General features: G+C 32.8%; 2 protein-coding genes across 2 annotated transcripts; both read right to left on the reverse strand.

The window, feature by feature from the left end:
* Positions 1-13,784: 13,784 nt before the first annotated feature.
* On the reverse strand, positions 13,785-15,137 carry LOC133814135 (long chain acyl-CoA synthetase 8-like). The gene is made up of 5 exons (XM_062247132.1): positions 15,000-15,137; positions 14,753-14,926; positions 14,412-14,641; positions 13,974-14,091; positions 13,785-13,865 (listed from the first exon to the last, which is right to left on the reverse strand). The coding sequence occupies exons 1-5, from the start codon at positions 15,120-15,122 to the stop codon at positions 13,785-13,787; spliced, it is 726 nt and encodes a 241-aa protein (XP_062103116.1). The 5' UTR covers positions 15,123-15,137.
* A 1,821-nt stretch (positions 15,138-16,958) lies between these two features.
* Positions 16,959-22,054, reverse strand: LOC133814136 (phosphomevalonate kinase, peroxisomal-like). Its single transcript, XM_062247133.1, has 9 exons — positions 21,884-22,054; positions 21,549-21,660; positions 21,129-21,181; positions 20,539-20,901; positions 20,234-20,348; positions 19,793-19,935; positions 19,479-19,539; positions 18,939-19,012; positions 16,959-16,997 (listed from the first exon to the last, which is right to left on the reverse strand). The coding sequence occupies exons 1-9, from the start codon at positions 22,052-22,054 to the stop codon at positions 16,959-16,961; spliced, it is 1,131 nt and encodes a 376-aa protein (XP_062103117.1).
* Positions 22,055-22,273: the final 219 nt, after the last annotated feature.

A 22,273-nucleotide genomic window follows, 5' to 3' on the forward strand; every position in this document is an offset into this window, starting at 1 on the left:
ACCCATTTCCCATTTCCCTTTGACCCATTTCCGTAGACCTATCTCTCTCGGTCTCTCACTCCCCTTCACGGAAGACAAATCCTGAGAAGGGCTACACCACATTCGAAGGCGATATAGGAGGCACATCTCCTCTCTCTCGGATCTCTTTCTCCCACCAGACCTCTCTCCTTCCCTCTTTCTCTCTCACCTGTCTTTATGGAGCCCGACCTTCCCTATCATCGGCAAACGCGCGCAAATGACAGGGGCTCGTGGATCTTGTGAAAACGACGGGCTGAGTGCAGGTCAGGGGCTTGTGGGTCTTGTGAAAATGACGGGCTTAGGGTCGTGGGTGGCTCGGTCTCACGGAGGGGGTGGGTGGCTCGGTCTTGCAAAGGGCTCGGTCTCGCAGAGAGGTCGTAGGTGGATCGTCCCATTTTTTCAGCTCCACACATTGAACCAAGGAATTTGTGTTTGAGTATACTTGCTAATGAGTGCAGATCAGTAAGAAAGCTGCTGAGTCATTAGCTGATCCAGACGAATACCCTAATTTGTTTGACGACTGGGATGTTTCTCTTTCCCTTGAAGCAGAAAGTGGAAAAAACAGGCATGACTTCTTTTTTCCTCTGATTTTTTATTGTGTGCATGATAGGTGTTCAAAATTTTATTGCAATAGTTGGATAAACCATTTATGCTGTCTACTCTTCATTTATTTGCTCGTAATAGTGGATTGCCATGGATACAATTTGCAGGTGCAATTATCCTCCTGCTGAACTGTACCCAATCTATGCTCAGAAATCAACCACCAACCTTCTTGAGAAGTTTAAGAGCATGCAAATTGATGAAAACAATGATCCAACTGAAAATGGACAGCATGATCATGAGGTATGAAATGCCAACTTCATACAGATTTTTCTAGTGTTGCTAAAATTCTTGAACCGACAATAGGACAATATTGTTATACCTTTATCACTTTTCATCCTCCCGAAACCCATAGGACCAATTTTTTTTTATTTTACTAGCCCATATTCATATGGTTATAGTTATGGTAATAAATTTATTTCTAATTTTAAGTAGGCCATAGGTATGATAAAGATATTACAGAGTTGGACCATTACAAACATCACCTTTTTTATTTTAATCTGCGCGAGCTGAAAGCTTCTGTATATGACTTATCTGCTTAAACTTTCTCATAGAACTGTTAAGGGGATGTCATGGGTTTAAACTTTGTGAAGATTTTTCAAAAACATTTTGCTGGCCTTAAGACTGCTGAAATTATGTATGTAAATTTGGGTGTGAATTTGGCCCATCAGGTATCTTCCTAAGAAGTAAAATGCCGTGTTATTATCAGATTTTTCACTTTACAACTGTTCACTGTAATTAAAAATTGAGATTCTCTCATCTCTCTCCCAGAATAAGATTTTAGAGTTTTGTTTGCATTTTATTCTCTCTAGGAGACTCTGGGGAACGAAGAAAATCATGGACAAGGAGTTGTGGTTGAAGAGGATGCTAGTTCCACAAATGGTATTGTTATTTTAGATTGTAAGGAGGATGAAGAAGAATTGGGAGCAAAGGATGAGAACAATTCACCACAAAAATTGGAAGTTAAAGATGAGAGCACTTCAGCAGATGAATTGGAAGCAAAGGATGAGAACACTTCACCATCCTAAGGTGATGCTTTGCTGAAAGTATGAAGGTATCCCCTGGATTAAATTATTTTGTTGGACTTTTTTTTCCTTTCCCTGAAGCAAGAATAGTAGATATTATTGGTTCTTGTTGCCATTCTGGTCGTTTCCTCTTATACTTTGTTATGGAACTATCATTATGTTCACTACTTTTTTTTTTCTAAGTCAATTTTTTTTTTCATCTTCACAAGTCTAGCCATCTCTTCTTTAGCAGGGATCAAGATTTTGATTTATCTAGACACTGGTTTTCGTGCGTTCAAATTTCCTGAATTATCTGTTTATCTACCATGCATGTTTTCCTTGTGAATAATATCTAGATATTTTTCATGGTGCAGCAAATATTATATTTACATCTAAACTATGATTAATTATTAATGCTAGATATACGACAGTTTCCACACTTGTTGCATTTTATATGTGCAATACTTGTTTCAAGTCAAATACCATGCTTGTTTTTAATTATGAATCTTGGCATTGTTTCAAATTTTATATGTAATGCCCTTCCAATGTCAGATATACATTACCATCTATTCAGTATTTAATTTTGTGTAAGAGTCAACTGGTGTTGATTGTTTTGATTTTCTTTACCTCTCATTTTCTCCATTTTTACTTCTGTTCTTATGGTTGAGATATCAGTGAACATAGGATACATTACCAGTTCCACAGGACAAGCTAGGTCCAGCTGTTATACGCATATCTTCTGGTGAGAAAAATGTTTCTACTTTAGCTTATTTTTCATTTCTGTCAAAATCCTATGTTATTAATAGCTGTTGTGATTCATTTTTGTTGTGATCGCTGATTCACATCATGTTCTTTTTCCTCTTTTATCTTTAAGACTTGCATTTTCCTCACAACCAGTTTGTGCAATCTTTTCACTAGCTTTAAGCATTGTTGCTATGTGAAAAGTTTGGAGTTTAAACTTTTAAATGAAAATTAGAAACCCTTGTGAGATGCAACCCTTACAAGAAGGAAATTATATGCAACCCTTACAATCTCCATTTTGGTCGTGCTTGTTTGTTTTTATATCTCGACATAACAAGATGGTAAGAGTTTTCTCTTCCCATTATTCCTTTGTTCAAAGTTGGGTTTTGATGTTTGATTATTTATTTATTTACTACTACTATTATCATTATTATGGATTTGAGTTATAGCATCGGTAAGTAGTCCATTTCGCGTTTGGAGACATGCAATGAAAATAAGCATGCATTAATAATTTTGAGTGATTGAAATGGTTAAATGCTTGTAAATATTACCAAGTATTTTGCATTTTCAAAATTTGACATTTATAATTTTTTTTTAAAATTACATTTATCTTGCTGCAAATATATATATATATAAATATGTATTACATTTATCTGTTTTATTGCTTATCAATCATCTTCACTTTCTACGTAGGTTGTTCTTGCTGCTTCCATCGTAACCAAATCTGGGAAAGGTGTGTATTTGTTTGTCTTACATTTTTTTATTTAATTTATTTATCAGTAATATTTGAGTTTTGAGTTTGTCAGTTTCAAAATTTCATGTAATTACATAGGGCTGGACAAGAGAGAACACTTTTATTGTAATTGCAGAACTCATGTCTTGTTCAGTTGCTACTGTGCTGTCTCGTGTACAGTTCAATTGCTAAATGTCTAAACTACCCTAGGAATCTTATATTATGGGTTAAGATGATGGTAATGAAACAACCACTTCGATGTAAAACTGGATTTTATAATGAAGTTTTGTTTAGATTTTTATTATTTTTATGTTAGCTACCTAAAAGAATGCAATTGTGGAAAGAGTTTGTCGTGGATATAGGCCATATTTTATAGGCAGATCATAAGATTGATTGACAAGAACTGGTAAAGTACATTGTTCATGGAGGTTTCTGGTAGCTCATAAGTCTTTAAACTCTGCTTTCTCGCATAGTAAAGTTATTTTGTAGCAACAACTTCAGAATGGATTTTTTTGTTTTTGTTTTGGGTAAAATGGGATAGGAATGTGAATGTGAATGAAACTTTCAGAATAATGGTGCACCTCTTGGCATTGTCTAAACCTTTGTCTTTATTTATTTATTTTTTTTCTACACCTTCTCCTTTTCTTTCTTGCATATAAAATCCTTGCAGTAATTTCTTTGATTTTAAGGGCAAGCACCATTTTTACATATAATTTTTCACTGTCCTCGAGTTCCTGGCATTGTTATTTATTTTCATCTGTACATGAGTAAAATGTTGTTAAGTTTCATTCTGCAAGTGATTAGGAGTTCTAATTGGTGGTTTTATTTCTTGCTTTGGCAGTACTTGTTTCTAGACTATTTGTGAACATGTCTCGCATAAGAATAGAAGGTCTTCTTGCAGCTTTCCCAAAGTTGATAGGCACTAGAAAACAACTTACATATTTTGAGACAGAAAATGTTTGCTATGTTTACCAGCCTATTGAAGCTTTGTACTTGCTACTTGTTACAAACAAACAGAGCAATATTCTGGAAGATTTGGAGACACTGCGACTGCTCTCAAAGCTTGTATCTTTTTTTTTAAACGGTTTATGATTTTTATCACATTGTCCACACAAAAGCCATTTTTTTACATGTTTCTATGTTGGGTTTATTATGAAATGTTTTAGCATGTGTATTATTCTCTGCTCTTTTTCTCTCTCTATTAAAAAAATATTATATCACATGAATAACTTGGCAACTTTCCCCCTTTACCATAGATATTTTTTGTTCTGCCTTTTGTCAATTATTCTTAGCATGTATGTTCTAATTTCTATGAAAAGGGCATGAGAGATGTATTATTAGGCAAGAGCACAAAGACTGTTTCCACTTCTTTTGCTCTACTCCACTTTTGTTAAGTGTGAACTTAAATTCATGTGCACCATTAGCTCACTTTGCAAAATAAGAAATCATTTTTCTGTATTGGCATGTTGAAGCCTTTACGAAAATGTCAACAACTTCATTTGCCTCACAAATCTCTTAGTTAGGAAAAGTATGACATTAGGGTCTTGGTGAACCCTGAAAATTTCCAGCTGAGCCTTCTGCCATGTATACCTCACTGTGGTGTTTCTTTTGGTCTTATTTATTCAATTTTTTCCCCTATTTTTTTTTCTGTCTTTTGTACAGTATATCCATTTTACAATTTGAATGGGTTTTATTTCCATCAAATTGCTATCTAAATAAGTTGGTGGAAATATCTGTATAAGTTTATTCCTTAACTAGCTTTAGGTGCCGGAGTATTCTATGTCTCTAGATGAAGAGGGTGTTTGCAGGACTGCTTTTTAGCTGATTTTTGCTTTTGATGAGGTCATCTCTCTTGGACACAAGGAAAATGTAACTGTAGCTCAGGTTAAACAGTACTGTGAAATGGAGAGTCATGAAGAGAAGCTGCACAAACTTGTAATGCAGAGCAAGATTAATGAGACGAAAGATGTCATGAAACGTAAAGCTAGTGAGATTGACAAAAGCAAGGTACTTTACGAGGCTTCTGAAATGGCCTATTCAGTAGTTTTATTCATTGTATAATTTCCTTCATTTGTATGTTATATCAACATTGCGCATCTCAGTTTTTGGTTCAAAGTTTTGATTTTGAATTTTTCTTGCAAACGTTTCATTTGGGTATCAGTATAATTTCGATTTTAGTCACCATAATTGCTTAATATGGTTTTTTTTTTCTGGGTTATTGATCTCTTATGTAATTGAAGTTAATTTTATTGCCTCTGAACTTATATTTATGTGAATTTCCATTTATTAATGCAGCATTTTGATAAAAATCAATTTTTTAGTTGGAGTTTATACTGCTTTTATTCATGTTGTTTCTGATAGTTTTTAGTAAATTCTCTTACATGGTTAAATTGTGTCTACTGACTGCATAGTCAATGCATTACTTCATAAGACCACTCAAGATAGTTTTATATGTAGTTAAGGAGTCTAATTAGTTAGCATCAGGATTAGGACTCCTAGTGAGACTAATTAGGCTCTTGGGCTTTCATTAAAATTTTCAACCTTTCATTAAAATGGATATTTGGAAGACTTTTTGATGTTCCATTTGGCCATTCCTAACTGTTAAATATAGCTGCTAGTATCATGCTTGTTTATTACATCATTTTTTGTGAGTAGTGCCTTTTTCTTGATTTAAATCCTTAATTTGTTTTGGTTAATGATTGCTCTTTATCTATTGTGGTACAGGGACAAATGCGAGATTTGGTAGGGTTTGTCGAGACAAAACAACAGCTCTTGTCTCTAAAATCAAATCATCGTATGAATTGGATCGGCTTTGCTGTTGCTCATCATTTAAACTCAAAGTACGAATTTGACTTTATTTATTGATCCTTTATTTATATATATTTATATATTTATCTTTCTAGTGGCCATCATTTACCGTGACAAACCTAAATTGTTTTTCTTGTTGGTCCCACTTACTAATGTTACTCAAATACTTAATGTTTTATATAAACAACCAAGAAGTTTCCAAACTTATGTTAATTTGGATGCCATACTTGATGCCCTGATGGTTACTTATGTTCTTAATAATAAAATGACTTTTTTTTTAGAATGTGCAGGTAGATTGAGATGATTTCTTTGGAGAAATTTTTGACAACATTTGAAGTTGAGGCCTTTAGAATGGGAGAATGTATTTCACTAATTTTTGTATACATTTCTTGTTTTGTATTTAGTGATAAAGGAATCTGAATTGGGCATAAATTATGTTGTAATATGATTTCTTAAGCCTAGACTAGTAGACTAAATATTGTAATTACATTTGATTAATTAATAAAAATCTATTTATGTTACCTTATTTGGCTTCAACTTTTATATTTATTTTCCTAGTTTTGTGTAAGTAAAAAAAAATTATGTTTCTCTAAGCTAATATAACACGTGTTATATTAAAGTGTAGTATAACACAAAAAAAGTGTTATACTAAAGTGTAGTATAACACAAAAAAAATGTTATAGTATCGACTATAAATAACATAATTCAGCACTTATCTATATATTAAAATAACACAGAAATTGTGTTATCGTTGACAGTACAATAACACATCTATATAACACTGATAAAGTGTTATGTAAAGTACCCTGACCTACGATAACACAGTCTGTCTTAACACATCATAAAGTGTTATCGTAGGTTTTGATAACACATTTTTGGTGTTATTAAAAATATTTTTTCTTGTAGTGATTATAACTAATGCTATTCTTTTTATAGGGAACATCGTAATATCATTGCACAACAAAACTCTCGTCAAACAACAATGATCGTAAATCAGATTCATAGCAATTCATTTCCTTCATGGTTTGCTAAAAAGGTAAGATTTTTTAATTTATACATTTTGCATTAACTTAATGAGTTACACTCATATTGAGTGTAGTTATTACATTTATCGAATCAGGTGGAAGAATTATATGATAATGGGGATAATCGAGCTTCTGAAGATTTACGTTGTTTGGCAAATGGACCAAACAATGTTTTTATTCGATTTAAAAAATATATAATCAACGGTTTCAGGTTTCACACAAAAGAAATTGAAAAGAACTTAAGAACTCAAAATAGTGGAGTTATTATGACTGCTAAAACTCAAAGTTTCGCAAGTAGTAGAGATCCAAATCCTATTTTTGGAGATGTTACATTTTATGGAATATTAACTGATATTATAGAACTAGATTATTTTTCGGGAAATCGTGTTGTGTTATTTAAGTGTGATTGGACTTCAAGAAGTGGCATTAAAGAAGAGAAGGATTGCACAAGAGTCAACTTTTCAAAATTGATGCGTGAAGATGAACCATTTATACTAGCTTCTCAAGCAGAACAGGTAATGTATGTGGAAGACCTCAAACACAAAGAATGGCATGTTGTTTTACAAATAAATCCTAGAGATTATTATAATATGAGTTTGCAATCATACGATGAGAATGTGGAGTCTTATTTGCAAACCGAGGTTTGTAGCGCAACTATTAATGATGGGGATGGAGATATTAGTTTGGTTAGGAAAGATATCCAAGATATAACCGTTGATACATCAGTGTTGTTTGATACAAACGAGATGGACAAGCTTAGTGATTGTAGTTTTCATTCTTATTAACATAAATTGCTAAATTTTATTTCGCTTACTAATTTTATGGAGTTCAATTTTATGTATTCGATTTTTTTTATTATAAGTCTATCCTAATATTTGTTTAGTTATTTTTTTATCTATGAAATTAATTATGCCTAAAAAAATATTTTACTTTTGTCAAAATCACATTTAAACTCTTATTATAAATTTGTAATATAAAAACAAATTAAAAAAATTGACAAATTAAAAATGTCACTACAAAATTTGAATAATAACACTTTTAAAATGTCACTAAAATTATTTATTTAGCTGACATTTTAAAATGTCACAAAATCCAATATTTTGTGTCATTTGTACAATGTTACTATTGATATGGTGTAGTGACATTTTGTGAATGCTACTAAAACTAAATTTTCACAAATTAGTAACATTTTTTATCAAATGTCACTAAAATATATTAATAATGACATTTTTAAAAAAATGTCACTATATAAAATGTCATTTATTCTCACTAAAGTGACATTTTTGACCAATTGTCACTAAAATACTATTATTGTGACATTTTTTAACAAATGTCACTAATTAAAATGTCATAAAATCAATATTATAATATTGAATCTTTCCTATTATGCATTATTTATTAAGGAAGTGTAAAGCCATAAATTCTCAACATTTAGACCATGCTATGCGTTGTTCTTGGAAATGCTAAAACCATGCACAACATAATTTACCATGAACCTTTATTTTGGAAAAACCATGCATGGTCAGTTTGTTTTTTTTCCTAAAAAAAATACCATCATCGTATAAAACCAAAAACAGAGAATATGTGACCATATATGCAGTAGAGGCAACCAAGTACATATCACTCATCTGAATACTCCTCTAGTGAATCCGTCAATAAAAACTTGATATCTTAATTATGTAAATTGGTCAAATTCACTCCACAAAAGAGAAGATCAAATTTAACACCCTCTAAAGGTTCTAGGTCTTCACACTTACATGCACAACAATTTTCCACCTAAACCACTATGATGCAATAAGAGCTAGATGTGTATCAATAATATGTAGTCCATGTTCATATAAAGTTTTCATCAGTAATTTAACCCAAAAAAAAAAGAGCAAGTCTAATTACAAGAAACATATTTTGTTTATTTAAAAAAGAAAACGAATTTGGGTAGCATAATGGCTCCCGTTTAAATAAACCAAAAATAACATAAAACATATTAGACACACTGCTGGAGTGATGTACCTCTTAGAACTGTCCAGTATATATTTCCTTATGTTTAATTTTCAATTTTGTAAATATTTTTATACAATGCTAAAATTTGGAGTATGTAGTAATTATTATAAAATCACAAGGTTCAAAATAAGAGTATAGTTATGTGATTAATATATTACTAGCTAATATATTACTAGCTAAGGCTAGTAATATATTAATCATTGATCTCCACTTCTGCTATAACCCAAGAATTGAAATTTATTTAATAGAGGTCATCACTACATTGATGAAGATGAAACAAGTTTGACAACAATCTCTAAAGCTTGAAACAAGCTCTAGAGCATCAAAATGATGCTTGGCCAGATTTTAATGGTTCCTTGTGGCAAATCCACCACCCAACAATGAAAAATAGGGTCAGGGGACCTTGGGAAAAGTAGAAGTTCCCTAGACTCAACTGTGGTGATTGTGTCATCCACCACCAACAAAGACAACAACATTGAACCTGGCAGCGACTGGTGAGAGAATCTTTTAGCCTCCTTTCACTTGATAGGGGTAGCAACAGATTCTGTGTTGTTGGCACGGCCATTGGCGACGATCCTCCACGGTTGCCTTATGAGAAGGGAAAGAGAGAAAAAAGAAAGAAAGGAAGGGTGACGGGAAGAAAAGTGCGAAAATGATTGATGATTAATTAGACTTTCCATTATTATTATTGGAGAGTTCTAGGGTACAGGCGTAAAAAATGCCTTTATCCTACTGTCATCTTTTTTTGTGATGTCAAACACACAGGTAGTATATTAGGTGCTTATAAATATTTACGTGGCTTATTGTTAACTTGCCACTTGAAAATTTATTTGCAAAAGCCCATCCCACATCAAAACAAAAATATGAAAAAAGAAATCTAATTTACTACTGCTATTGCCTTAAAGGTGGGCCTACTTCCAATTTGACTGGGAAATTTCATTATTCATGCATAATAGTGTCTACTATTACAAAAATATACCACCACTATTACCTATTTCATTTTTATGCTAAACATTGCTCATTTACCCAAAATACTCCTCCCATTTTTCTACCCAATTTTTTTTCACATCTCTCTATACACTCAGTTTCTCTCTCTCTCTCTCTCTCTCTCTCTCTCTCTCTCTCTCTCACACACACACACACACACACACAAGAAACCCCAACTTCCCATCGAACGCAACCCTCGTTGAGCCCCAACCCCGTCAAACCTCAACCCCTGTCGAGCCCCATACCCCGTCGATCCCTAACCTCTGACATGCCCCAGCCTCTGTCGAGCCCAACCCCCGTCGAGAGCATCTCATGCAACCAACAACAACAAAATCCTTTGGAACCCGATGGCCCACGACAACACGATTTCCTCCCAATCAAATCAAAGGTTAGATCTCAAATACCCACTCCATATTTAATCGAAAAATAAGTCATTCATTTGGAATCTAGGATCTGTGATCTGTGGAAGGGAATGGGTTCGTCGATATTGTGCGATTTTTTTTCTAGGTTCATACCAATTGCTTGATAGGTTCGATACTAGTACGATAGAAGGCTCGATAGGGGCAGCATGAATGGTTTGATAGGTGCTCGATAAGAGCTCGATACGATAAGTGTAAATGGCTCAATAGGATCAATAAGTTCGATACTGGTTCGATAGTAGGCTAGATAGGGTAGTATGAATGGTTCGATAGGTGCTCTATATGAGCTCGATAGGATGAGTACATGAGTAGTTCGATAGGTGCTCGATAAGATGAGTGCATGAATGGTTCGATAGGTGCTCGATATGAGCTTGATAGTATGAGTGTAAATTCACTACAAGAAGAAACAGTATTCATAACACTTAAAAACTGCTAACCGGGACTATTGATAACACTTCTGAAAATACTAACATAGCCCCTGTTATTAAAAGTCCAGTCGTTTCTATAACAGTTTTTGAATGTTATGTTCGGTGTTATCTTAAACTATTCAATAACACATTTTTAGGTGCTATAATATTCAAATAATAACATTTAGATAGAGTTTTTTATTATAAATTTGAAGTTTAATCTTGTACTTTTTTCATAACATTTTTCAACTGTTACATTTGATTATTTTGATAACATTTTTAGTTTGTTATATTATATAAACCATAACGATTTTTTACGCTTATAATATGTTTTTAAATCATAACATATAGTAATAAAATTTTAAATTTTATTTTTATAAGTATACTTAAATGGTTTTTTTTTTCATTAAAATATTTTCATTATTGTATTTTGATAAAAAAAAAATTCAAAATTAATCATAAAATGTAATTCTCAATAGATTGATAAACCATAAGTATTACATTAAACAATAACTAATTCAAACCATGAATGTGTCTACTTCATGAGATCTTAGTTCTAACTTAAGTTTGAAAGCATAACATAATAAATTTTTATAATCTTGAACAATTTTTACTTCAAAAATGAAAAATAGAGACATTACAAGATACACAAAAGTAAACCATGCGTGAAACTTGCTCCATCCTTCAATTCATCATCCTTTGTGCACTTGCTCCATATCTCTCTTCAACAACCTTATCCATTTCCAAATTTAGTCTAAAGCTCTTCCTCTTTTCATTGAGGAGTTTAACTAATTTTCCTGTAGGTATGTGTTTTGGCCTCTTTCCTTTTGTAGATGGAGGTGACATATCTTGTACTTGGCAAACTCTGACTAGTTTCTGATCAACCGTTTCTATAATTAGTACGAATTTTGATGAGTTACAAAAATCATATATAACAACATATTATCAATTATCACAAAAAAAACTTATGATAAATCTTTCATGTTTACAGAGGTTTAAGAAAATGGATAATTAATATAGGGTAATAATATTGATCCTCTAATCTTTTATAGGTGTATACAAAAGGGATACTAATCTTTTGAAGTTTATTAGATATACATCAAATAACTAACAGAAAATCAGAAAACATTCCAGCCATATTTATTAATCAACCATCAATCATTATCAATTCAAAATATTCAAACAACACACAAGTTTTCTTCCTTATCTCGCCGCAGCACACAAATTTCTCAGAACCTACTTCACTAATACACACAAGTTCTCAACCTTCCGTTATCACCGCAGCATACAATAATAATAATATCAGAACCTACTTCACTATGGATGAATATCTAAGATATTCAAACTCCTCTAACATTTGCAAAGTATTTTAACAAAAATAAAAGATAACATACCTCTTGCAAACTGCTGAAAATAAAGCTCACTCCAATTTGAAATCCAATGAAGCCACTAAAATGAAAGCAAAATTACATACCAATTAATAAACTATCAACATCATTCGACCTTTAATTAGGAGTCATCATTAAAAAAATTACAACTCTTACAACCAAGAAACTATCCAAACCCACTATAGTCCTTGGAAACTAAAGCTCACAAAATAAAAAGAACAAAAATCTTAAATACAACGACAAGAGGCAGCAAAAGCAGCAGAAAAACTAATAGCAAAGGCCAACAATAATGCAACAGTTTGAAATAAAACCAACAATAAAAAGAAAAGCAGACACAACACACATAGAAAGAACAAAAAACCAAAAACAGTTTGTATTCCAATTTAAAAGGATGAAAAAAATCAGATTTATTATCAATACAAATAAGGGAAATGATAAATCCATGAAAGTTTGTTCTATCTTGAGCATTTTCTCTACAATAATGAATACCTTGAAAGTGAAAAAATAGCCAAATGAACCAAACCTAGCTGAGATGAAAATATGAGATCCCTTTATAAATGCCTCAGTTCCCCAAAAGGTAACAAAAATAAAAACAAGGTCAAGAAAACACACAAGGACCCACATTCCCCAAAAGCTATTACAGCCAATGAAGAAGAGTGATATTGGTTCATTATCAATGGTTCAGTGGAAATAGATATTAAAAATGATAGGTTCATATACAGTTGCTTTACCACCATGGATTGTCTTGACTCTTGAGACCAATTTTATTCCCATATAAGCCTTTCAATGAATACTAATAATAGCCAAGCAGAAAAGAAAATGCAGAGAACACCTCTTTGATTAAAGAGACCAACAATCAAATTCAACAAGAGTGGGATGGAGTGAAGAAAAGAGAAGCCCTTAGATGGTTTAGCAGCAAAAACTCATATCAAAACAAATGTAGATTGCTTTATTTATTATCACCTATTAGAACAGTTCATGTATATGTATAGCTAAGAAAATACATTATATATTATCTTAATCAATAAAGAAAATCAGTAGAACAAGAAACCTTATGACTACAACTAAAACGTAACTGAGCATGTTATATATGCAGCAATTATATACAATCACTATTGTAAACATCAATCATAACTCAGACAACTACAGCTGAAGTCCTCAACCTTAAAAGGAATAATCTCAAGACATTGCATCAACTTATAAAAAAGAAAATGCTAACATTACTTGTACACGTATATTCCATAAAAAAATTTAAAAAAAAAAAAGGCACATGGGACAAGAATAAACCACCACCCCACAAGAGAACCCTATTGGCATCCTCCAACTAATTACTACGAACCAATTCCTCTGCCACAACTAAGTAAGCATAAATCATACTAAAGCCCCACCAATATTAGTTTTCAAATTCTCTTATAACATAAAATATAGTTTTCAATACATTTAAGTTATTTACCATATCAATCTATGCAAATAATAAGATTTTTGAACAATTTTAAATCTAACACGCATCTTTAAATAAAACTCACTTGCTAGAATGCTGCTAAGACTCTTCTCAACTGCTTTTCCAAGAATATCATTGTTTGCTTAATCCATTTCCACTCTTTTCATCTCCCAAAATCTATTTTAAAAATAATAAGAAAGAAGAAATCATTCCTTTTAAATCGAAGTCAATAATATTAAGTGAACTGATCTAAAAGCATGTTGCTTCATGCATTTTAATTTCTCATTAAGACCTGGCTAAAAGCAATCAATAAAAAATATTATATAACCACTATGTCAAAAAGCAATCAGTTGAATATTTATATTAGATGAAATTAACGCATAAATGATCAACTCTTAATATACCTTAATGTAGCAACAAGGAAGGAGTGGCCCTACACGGCCCACTACTGTGTCATCTGCCTCAGAAAAAGCAGCTCCAGCAAAAGTTTCTGTCAAGCCATATCCTTGGCCAATAGGAGCCCTATTTAAGCATAATCAACCAAAAAGAAAAGTAAGCAATAATAAGAAATAGATACACATGAAATGAAAAATAACACGACCCATTGCAAGAATTTCACAGTGCATAGTTAGTCTAGCATGGAACTAAATATGGAAGTATTAGCATCTAAATGAATTTGGACGAGTGATTGCGTGCATATAAGTATGACATATAACTTCACATGTGGACACACTAATCTAGTAGAGTTTGCAATCCAATAATTTAACCTTTTAATCATATTAAATAACAAGGTTAAACCTCAAATTCAATTATTGTAAATCCCAAGAATATGAAATAATTACCCCATGCAGATATTGATGAAGCGTTGTGAATCCGCAGATAAAGGAGCTCCACCACAGAGCATAAATCTAATATCTCCTCCAAGTACAGAGCGTATTTTCTTAAAGATGATTAAATCCCACAGCATTTTTTCCAGTCCCCAAGCCCCAAACCAGCTTCCTTCTACAGCTGCCAGTCGACGTGTATATGCAAATGTAAAAAGAGTCTTCACTAGACCCCCAGTATCCTCAGCCTGATATTTATGGACATAATTAATTAATAAATAAAAACATATTCCAATAAGTACATGCACCCGAAATCACCACAAAGCTAGGGGGGAAAGAATTATACAACCAATAAGCACCTTTTTCAGTACTCCATCTCGAACACGATCCAGTATAGCAGGAACTGCTGCCATGAGAGTTGGCTTTAATTCAAAAGCATCTCCCTTGGTTCCCTTCTTAATTTTGTTTGATATGTCTGTTAAAGTCAATGGGGAGCCATAACCAATTCTACATCCCGTAGCCACCATGACAGACTGGAAAGTCACGAGTGTGTTACAACAAATTTTAGTGTCTAACATGCACAAGTAAAAGAACATATGTGGGTACCTCAGCTGCCAATTCAAAAACGTGAGCCAGGGGCAAGTACGCCAAGTAGTCTTTGCTATTTAGTTCTGGAATGACTGTTATAACTGCTGCAGCAGTGGCTACAATGTTTCCATGTGTTATCATAACACCCTAGACAGTCACACCAAAAAATGTCATCATGCAATCTTGGACATTACAAATTAATTGCTCAAGTTTCAATACTTTCAGAAGATGATTGAACAAGTATTCAATTCAGAATATATACTTGTAAAGAAGAACTCCAAATTACATTTTTACTTGAACTAAAATGTACAGTAATTATTCACTTCCAACCAAGTTTCTCAAAAGAAGCCTTCTTCAATGAATAAAGACAAACATATGGAATCATTACATATTGAAATTTTATTTTATCACTATTAATAGGAAAACCAATTTTGACCATTTTATTTAAATCTAACAGTCATAATAAATCACTTTATCGATAAAGCATCAATGTCAAATAAATAACATATACCATTTTTCATACAAAAAATTGACCCCTGCCAATAGGGAAAACACCCCTACCGAACTAGCTCCCTATATATTTAGATAGATATTTATTCACACACATAGACAAATTAATATTAATATGCATGTTGCACAGGACCTTCTGATTCAAAGAAAAAAGCCAAGTAAATTTTTGGTTTAACTACCTGGTCAGTCCAGCAAGTTTTGTGCGAAACTCATTGAAGTCTTTTGATTGGCCCTCTGCATTAAGGTAAACATGTAGCTCATTTTCTGCACATTGAGGAAGTCTTTCCAACCCAGACTCTGCCTCACCTGCACAAAAAGCCAAAGTTAAAACTTAAAAGAGGGCAAAACAAAGATAAGTTTAGAATCAAGCTCAATAATACTACTAACCTTGCAAGTACTCAAAGAACTGTCTCTTGGCATGTTCATGCTCTGGTAAATAATATCCATAAGCATAAGTCCATTTCAAAACATGCCTGCACTCAACGATCTGAAAAAAAAAATAGTAAGGAAAACATTATTTCATTTCTTCGAGTGAAGAAACTGTACCTTGAAATAAAAGTTAAATTATCTTACCTGAAGCCAGGCCTTTGTTATGAACTTTAGCTGTGACTCAGGTTGGCACTGTATGTCACTCAGCTTCTCAAGCTAAAAATTGAATAAATTTTAAAACTTAGATAAGTAACAATAGGAACAGTCTCAGCCAAGTAAATGTAGAACAGGAAAACAAAAAAAAAAATCTGCCTCCCTCCAATCACAGGAATAACACACGGTTTATATATTGAAGATAAATATTGCTTGAGCAAAACAAAAGCTGAAATATCTTATAAATTAGGATAGTTACAACTGAAGAGAACTTATTTGTTGGCAGCAAAGTATTTTTTCTTTAAGTGACAAGTAGGCATGAACAGTTAACATACAAAAAGCTAATGTTATAAACAAAATAGGAAAGAGTCGAAATACTGTTCTCTTGGGATATACTTTGCTCAAAAAATAATAAGGCATACTTCTGCAATGCTATTTCCTTTTCTATTCGAAAAAAAGAACTAAAGATCTAATTCAAGATTAGTGAACCAAAAGAACAACCACTTGAGGGGCATGTCCCACATTTTTATACATTAATAAGAACATGTGCGTTTGCTAATTAGCAATTGATTGAGTTAAAACTCCATGAATCTTAAAAGAAAGTCGTACATGGTCAAAACTATCAGCCTCTTAAAAATATACAATAAGCATGAGAGAAAGGGGGTTAAAAAAACCAATAATAATAATATCCACCTATTAATTTAAGTACTCTACAATTTGATCATGAAACTAACAATATATCACTTACATCATAAATATGTATATATATCACATGAAGAAATCTATAATTTGATAGCACATATCACACTAGATCATCACTAAACTAATAATTGGTTCAGAAAAGAGAAAGAAAAAAAAAGTAATAATAATGCTTACATGCACGCTCTACATTTGCTGTAAGTCTGCAAGTGCTTTTTGCCTAGACTGCAATTAGAATGAAAAATAAGAAATCAGACTCCACCATTACGTATATAATAAAAGAGCAAGAATCCACAGTTCCTTGACAATCTAGTAAGGGTCAAAACAACAAATAATATCAAACATCACATTCTATTTGTTAAAACCTCACTACAAAGACGAATCAAAGTCCAACTAGCTAATAGGAATTAATTGACTTGTTATAAGAAACGGCTGGTATAAAATACTAAAAAAGGAAATAGCCACAATATATATACCATTACCAAGTGTTGTATTTTGTTGACCCACTCTGTCTGTAAATGATGTTAGTGGAGTCTGAACTGTATATTAAATAATATCTAGAAACCTATAGTAATTCTGTGACATTTTCATGTCTTGAAATACAAAACTCATGAATTCCTAAATTTCACAACTCACTTTTTGGACCTTGAGTTTGAAAAGAGTCGTCAAGCCAAATGTATGTACCAATTATTGTCACAATTCAAAACTTATGAATTCATAAATGGGTTGATGATGTCTAAATACTAGATGCTTATGATATTCTAGATTACTATGTGGATATGGGTTTATTTGCTATTTCAATTCACTTTAAGTTTGATTTATAAAATTCAAATTTTGTTTAATTTTGATTTCATTCAGTAAGAACTGCATATTTGACCAGGCCTAATTATATGGACAGGCTATTGGAATTAGTGATAAGAATACATCACTCTCTTATCTTCTTACTCTTCTATTTCTATTTCTAACGCATTCTTCATTGGCCTTCCTTCACTCCTTTTATCTTTTCCCTATATTCCAATCACTAAACTGATCCTACAATTTCTTTTTTAAATTGGTAAATTATTAGCTGAAGTAAAAATTATTATTTTCTACAAAGTAATAAAAGTAAAACATTGACGGTCCATTAGGATCAACAAGAAATATGTGAAGTATAAACCAGCTCAGCAGCAAAGAAAAGCATAAAATGAATATAAGACTTGATTTGCCAGTCATATAAGAAAGAAAAAACATTGCATACTACAAGGATCAAAGGAGTTATCAGAAACAACAACAGTATTAAAAATAGTTATACTTAACAGGGAAGGAAAAGTGTTACAGATTTTAGTTTTACTATTTGCAAAATTTAAGAGGATGCCAAAGGAAGTCAAATCCCAATGTATACACAAAAGGGAATGAGTATAGTGCACCAAAAAAAAAAAGGAAATGATCAGAGAGTCAAAGAAAAGAAAGGGTATAATATTATAATGAAATATTTTCAGTCTTATAAATAACTAATGATGTCAAATTAATCAATAATATAGTGATTTTGAGATGTATCTCTAATTTAAATCCACTCTAGTGCATTATATATCATTAAGTTTATATTTATATTCACTCCAACATTCTCAACCTAGTACTGTTGTTCACTCCAACTTTCTCAACCTACTACCAATATATTTAAAGGGCTCTCAATTTATTTAACTTCATTAGGTTTTCTAATTAATAATATCAGAGAGAGAAGAAAATATTTTAGCCACAATTATTTTTTCTACTATCAAAAGGTCAGTCTTTAAATTCTCTCTTATCTGCTTCGCTCTAAATGGAAGTGCAACAAGTTATTTAACTTCTATTCTATCAACAATCCCTCCAATGAGGTAAACATCACAAAGTAATGGTTGTATATGCTAGTTCCTAACTCTCCCAGTCAGCTATCCAAAAGACCATGAATTGTGGTTTTAAAATTCTATTCTATCTAATAATTTAGAAACAGAGGAAAATTTTATGACTCTTAAATCGTATGTAGTGCTTCACAATTGAGTACAGAAAAGTTTAGATTTTAGATATTGAACTGTCACAATATACTGGGCACTATGATAATCATATCTAATGTCTAGACAGACCACGCTGATTGATCCAAGGCACTTCTATCTTTGAAGAAAAACAAACATCAACTAATACAAATATTACCTGAAGAGTAGTTTTCTCTTCTTCTGACAGTTGATTACCAACAACTGCAGCATCCTCAGGACCAACACTGAAAACTTGTAGACCATATCAAATGCAATCATTTCTCAGGAAATTAAGCAATAAAGTAAGGCAAAATAGACATAATAAAGAAAAGATATGGGGGAAAAAACAATACATCTAACCCGTTAAAGCATAATATTTTCGTTGCATGTGGTGTTCTTAGCATACAAACAAGTTTACATTCAAGTAGTACGATTCAACAATCAAATCAGGGTTGAAATAAATGTAGTATACATATCTGTCAATGGCAATAGAAAGCAATTGGTTCTAACGATAAGTTGTATAGTAAATATGAATTACCTTTCAGCCCCATTAAAAGTAAAAAAATAAAAGCTATGTAACAGATTTTTGGGACCAATTTCATGTAAATAGAAGATTAGACAACCAAATAGTGCTAGCATTCCACACCATGTAAATTATTGGAAGATGAATAGTCTGTAACTCATTGTTATTTTGAAGAGCTTTAGATATTTCAATAACAATGGAAAGGAAAATTATGAAGCAATATGTCTTTCGTATCCAGACATAATATGAGCACAGCCTGCAAACATAAAGAAAAGAATAAACAAATATAATTGACAACTAGAATAGCAAAAAGAGAGAAATAAAAAGGCAAGGGAAAGTTGGGTTGTGCCTGTCTTCATGAACTAAATTGCTGAAACATAAGCACTCATTAAAGTTGTAATATTTATAATAGATGTTAAGAGGTCATCTTTGGTTACAGAAATAATAGTGAAACTACAATGACTACATCCAAAAATTCCAGTCTCTTAGTCAATCAGAAAAAGAAAAACTGCTGAAATGTTTGGTGCATCAATTCTCTTTTGACGCCCTGAAAAGTTTGTCCATGTTTCCTGTGATTTTTTGGGGTTAGACTTTTGCCATTTTTTAACAGCACCTACCATTGATGGTGTAGATGATCCTCCAGTTCCTGGTTCTCCAAGTAAGTGTAAAAGCACCAATCACTTAAGGGACAAGACTCACAAGAGCTGCATCTCTTTTTAGCAAAAAGCTTTCAAAGGTGCACATCAATGCTATAAACCAAAATCACAGGATCCAAAATGCAACCAAAATCCATTTACAACAATCAATTAGATAAACAACATGAGTAATGGTTCCAACTAATAAGACTGATTTAGAGAGTTAAAAAAGTAGTACATCATCATGGGCAAACTGAAAATTAATATTAATAGATTAAATACACCTCAAATAGCAACAAGTGGATAGTATAAAACGCATGCTTACAAGATTCATTAATGGTGGCAAGGATAGCTTTGTCCTCTCATGGTCCCATTTTCCTTTAAAAATTTCGATAACCACTTCTCCCAGGGGAGCACCTTTTATGGCAACCTGCAATATAAGAACTAGAAATTTACATGTGATGTTTGTTATTCTAAAAGGATGAAATTGCATTTTAAATTCTGTATCTTTTCATATAAATGTTTGTTAGAACAAAAAATTTGTAACAATGACATATTCCCTTATGAAATTAACGAGCAGCAACAGGTTTGTTTGTGGAAAGAGGAGACAAGATAAAGACCTGAGCAGAAGAGATTACTTCTGGTGAAAAACAGACATAACGATGGCTACCATAAACTGCAGAGCTAACATCAAATCCACTGCCAACTTTCCCCTGTGCAATACAATGAGCAGTTTGAGCTATAATATGCACCACATCCAGATCTGCAGTGCCCTTCACGTGAGCAAGATCAACAACTCCCAGGTAATGAAGCAAAGCAGCAACCACCGAAGATGTCATAGCAGCAGATGAACCCAATCCAGTTTTTGTAACTTCTGGCTTGCTATTTTCTCCGCTGGATTCCCCAGAATTGAAAGTAATTGATGCAAAAGGAGGAAGAGCAGCCAATGATTCAGGCAACAAAGGGAGTCCACGTGCTTCAATCTACAACCAACAAGACTCATTAACATCTTCAATTAGATTCATAAAATAATTTAGAGAAAAAGCACCCTAATAAATTTTAGCAGCATGTTGAAATGTGCTCAAAGGTTATATCCGATGATTTTGTAAATTATGGATTTGACAATATCAAGAAAACGTGTTCATTAACCATACCAAGCACTGACAGGAAGAAAACCATGTAATATATAGAACACTGAAAAGGTAATTACCTGATTCCGATATGAATAAAATTCATTGCTACCTAAAATGGTGATATCAAGACCTTCATGAAAAATCAAGATGAAATATCAGAATCTTGGTGTTCTCATAACCTTCCAGCTGGTAAAAAGGTAAGCTAGGGGGGGGAGGGGCAAAAGGGTTCCCCGGCTCCCTGAATTTTTAATCATGATATAGTGAGTGAGATCTTCATGATTTAATTAACAATTTAATGCTAGTTGAATGATAATTCTATTAGCGGCACTTAGTAACAAAGCAGAGTGGGGGATGATCATTCAAAGTTGACATCTTTGAACCAGAGCCAGTTTTCTCTGTGATCGTATAACCAGTGAGATGGCAATGAGATATATAGCCATGTCTAGATTAAAAAAAAAAAAAAACTGATTAAGCTAATAAAATACAAACTTAACATTACCCAGTATAAACTTGCCTTGAAACACTCTGAAGCGTCAGATTTTTCATTGACAACTTATACATGCTTTCTCTATTAAGCTGAGGAGATGTCACTTTCACATCTGTCCATGTCTGGAAACAATTTAACACTCTTGAACAAAGGGAAACCATACACAGTACGAACCGATACCAAGGCTAGTCCTAAAACTTTGCAGAACTCAGGCAACCAGTGAGTCAAAAATCGCAATAGATGTAAAATTCATCATAGGGCTTTGATTATTTAGTATCACTCATAGCAGAAAATTAAGAAGTAGATTGTGGATCCATTGCCACAGCTAATCAATATTAGACTCACCCAGGCCCAACTATCGGGCTTAATTTCTTCGAGAAGAGGTTTAAAAATAGCATAGAAACGAGCGCTTGTACTGAGAACAAGCCCTGGATTCGGTCTCTCCAAAATAAGATATCCCCCAGTCATCAAAACCTTGCCAGGAGCATAAACAACCCTGCACCAAAAGACAGCCATTATTTTTCTTTTATGATTTGAAATCTAAATTGAAAAGGAAAATGGAGGAGACAAAACCAAACCATAGTCCAAACTCTCACCTGGTTTCTGTACGGGTAAATATATTCTGGTGTAAGTTCCACATACTTGCCCTTCATGATTCCAACTGGACCTCCCCTAAAACCGTACAATACGCTGCCTTTAGCACGCTCCTGCAAGTAATCTACCAGGAAGCATAGA

Source organism: Humulus lupulus, chromosome 2, assembly GCF_963169125.1.
Source record: "Humulus lupulus chromosome 2, drHumLupu1.1, whole genome shotgun sequence".
In the NCBI taxonomy this organism is placed as follows: domain Eukaryota; kingdom Viridiplantae; phylum Streptophyta; class Magnoliopsida; order Rosales; family Cannabaceae; genus Humulus; species Humulus lupulus.

Excerpts from the sequence above, each read along its gene's own strand:
- LOC133814136 (XM_062247133.1), bottom strand. The coding sequence starts at position 22,054 with ATGGCTGTCTTTTGGTGCAGGGTTGTTTATGCTCCTGGCAAGGTTTTG. Across the intron at positions 21,661-21,883 it reads AGCCCGATAGTTGGGCCTGG|ACATGGACAGATGTGAAAGT; the intron begins GTGAGTCTAATA and ends AATTGTTTCCAG. Across the intron at positions 19,936-20,233 it reads AATGAATCTTGTAAGCATGC|AACCAGGAACTGGAGGATCA; the intron begins GTTTTATACTAT and ends ACTTACTTGGAG.
- LOC133814135 (XM_062247132.1), bottom strand. The coding sequence starts at position 15,122 with ATGATAACACATGGAAACATTGTAGCCACTGCTGCAGCAGTTATAACA. Across the intron at positions 14,927-14,999 it reads TTTTTGAATTGGCAGCTGAG|TCTGTCATGGTGGCTACGGG; the intron begins GTACCCACATAT and ends GTGACTTTCCAG. Across the intron at positions 14,642-14,752 it reads GAGATGGAGTACTGAAAAAG|GCTGAGGATACTGGGGGTCT; the intron begins GTGCTTATTGGT and ends CATAAATATCAG.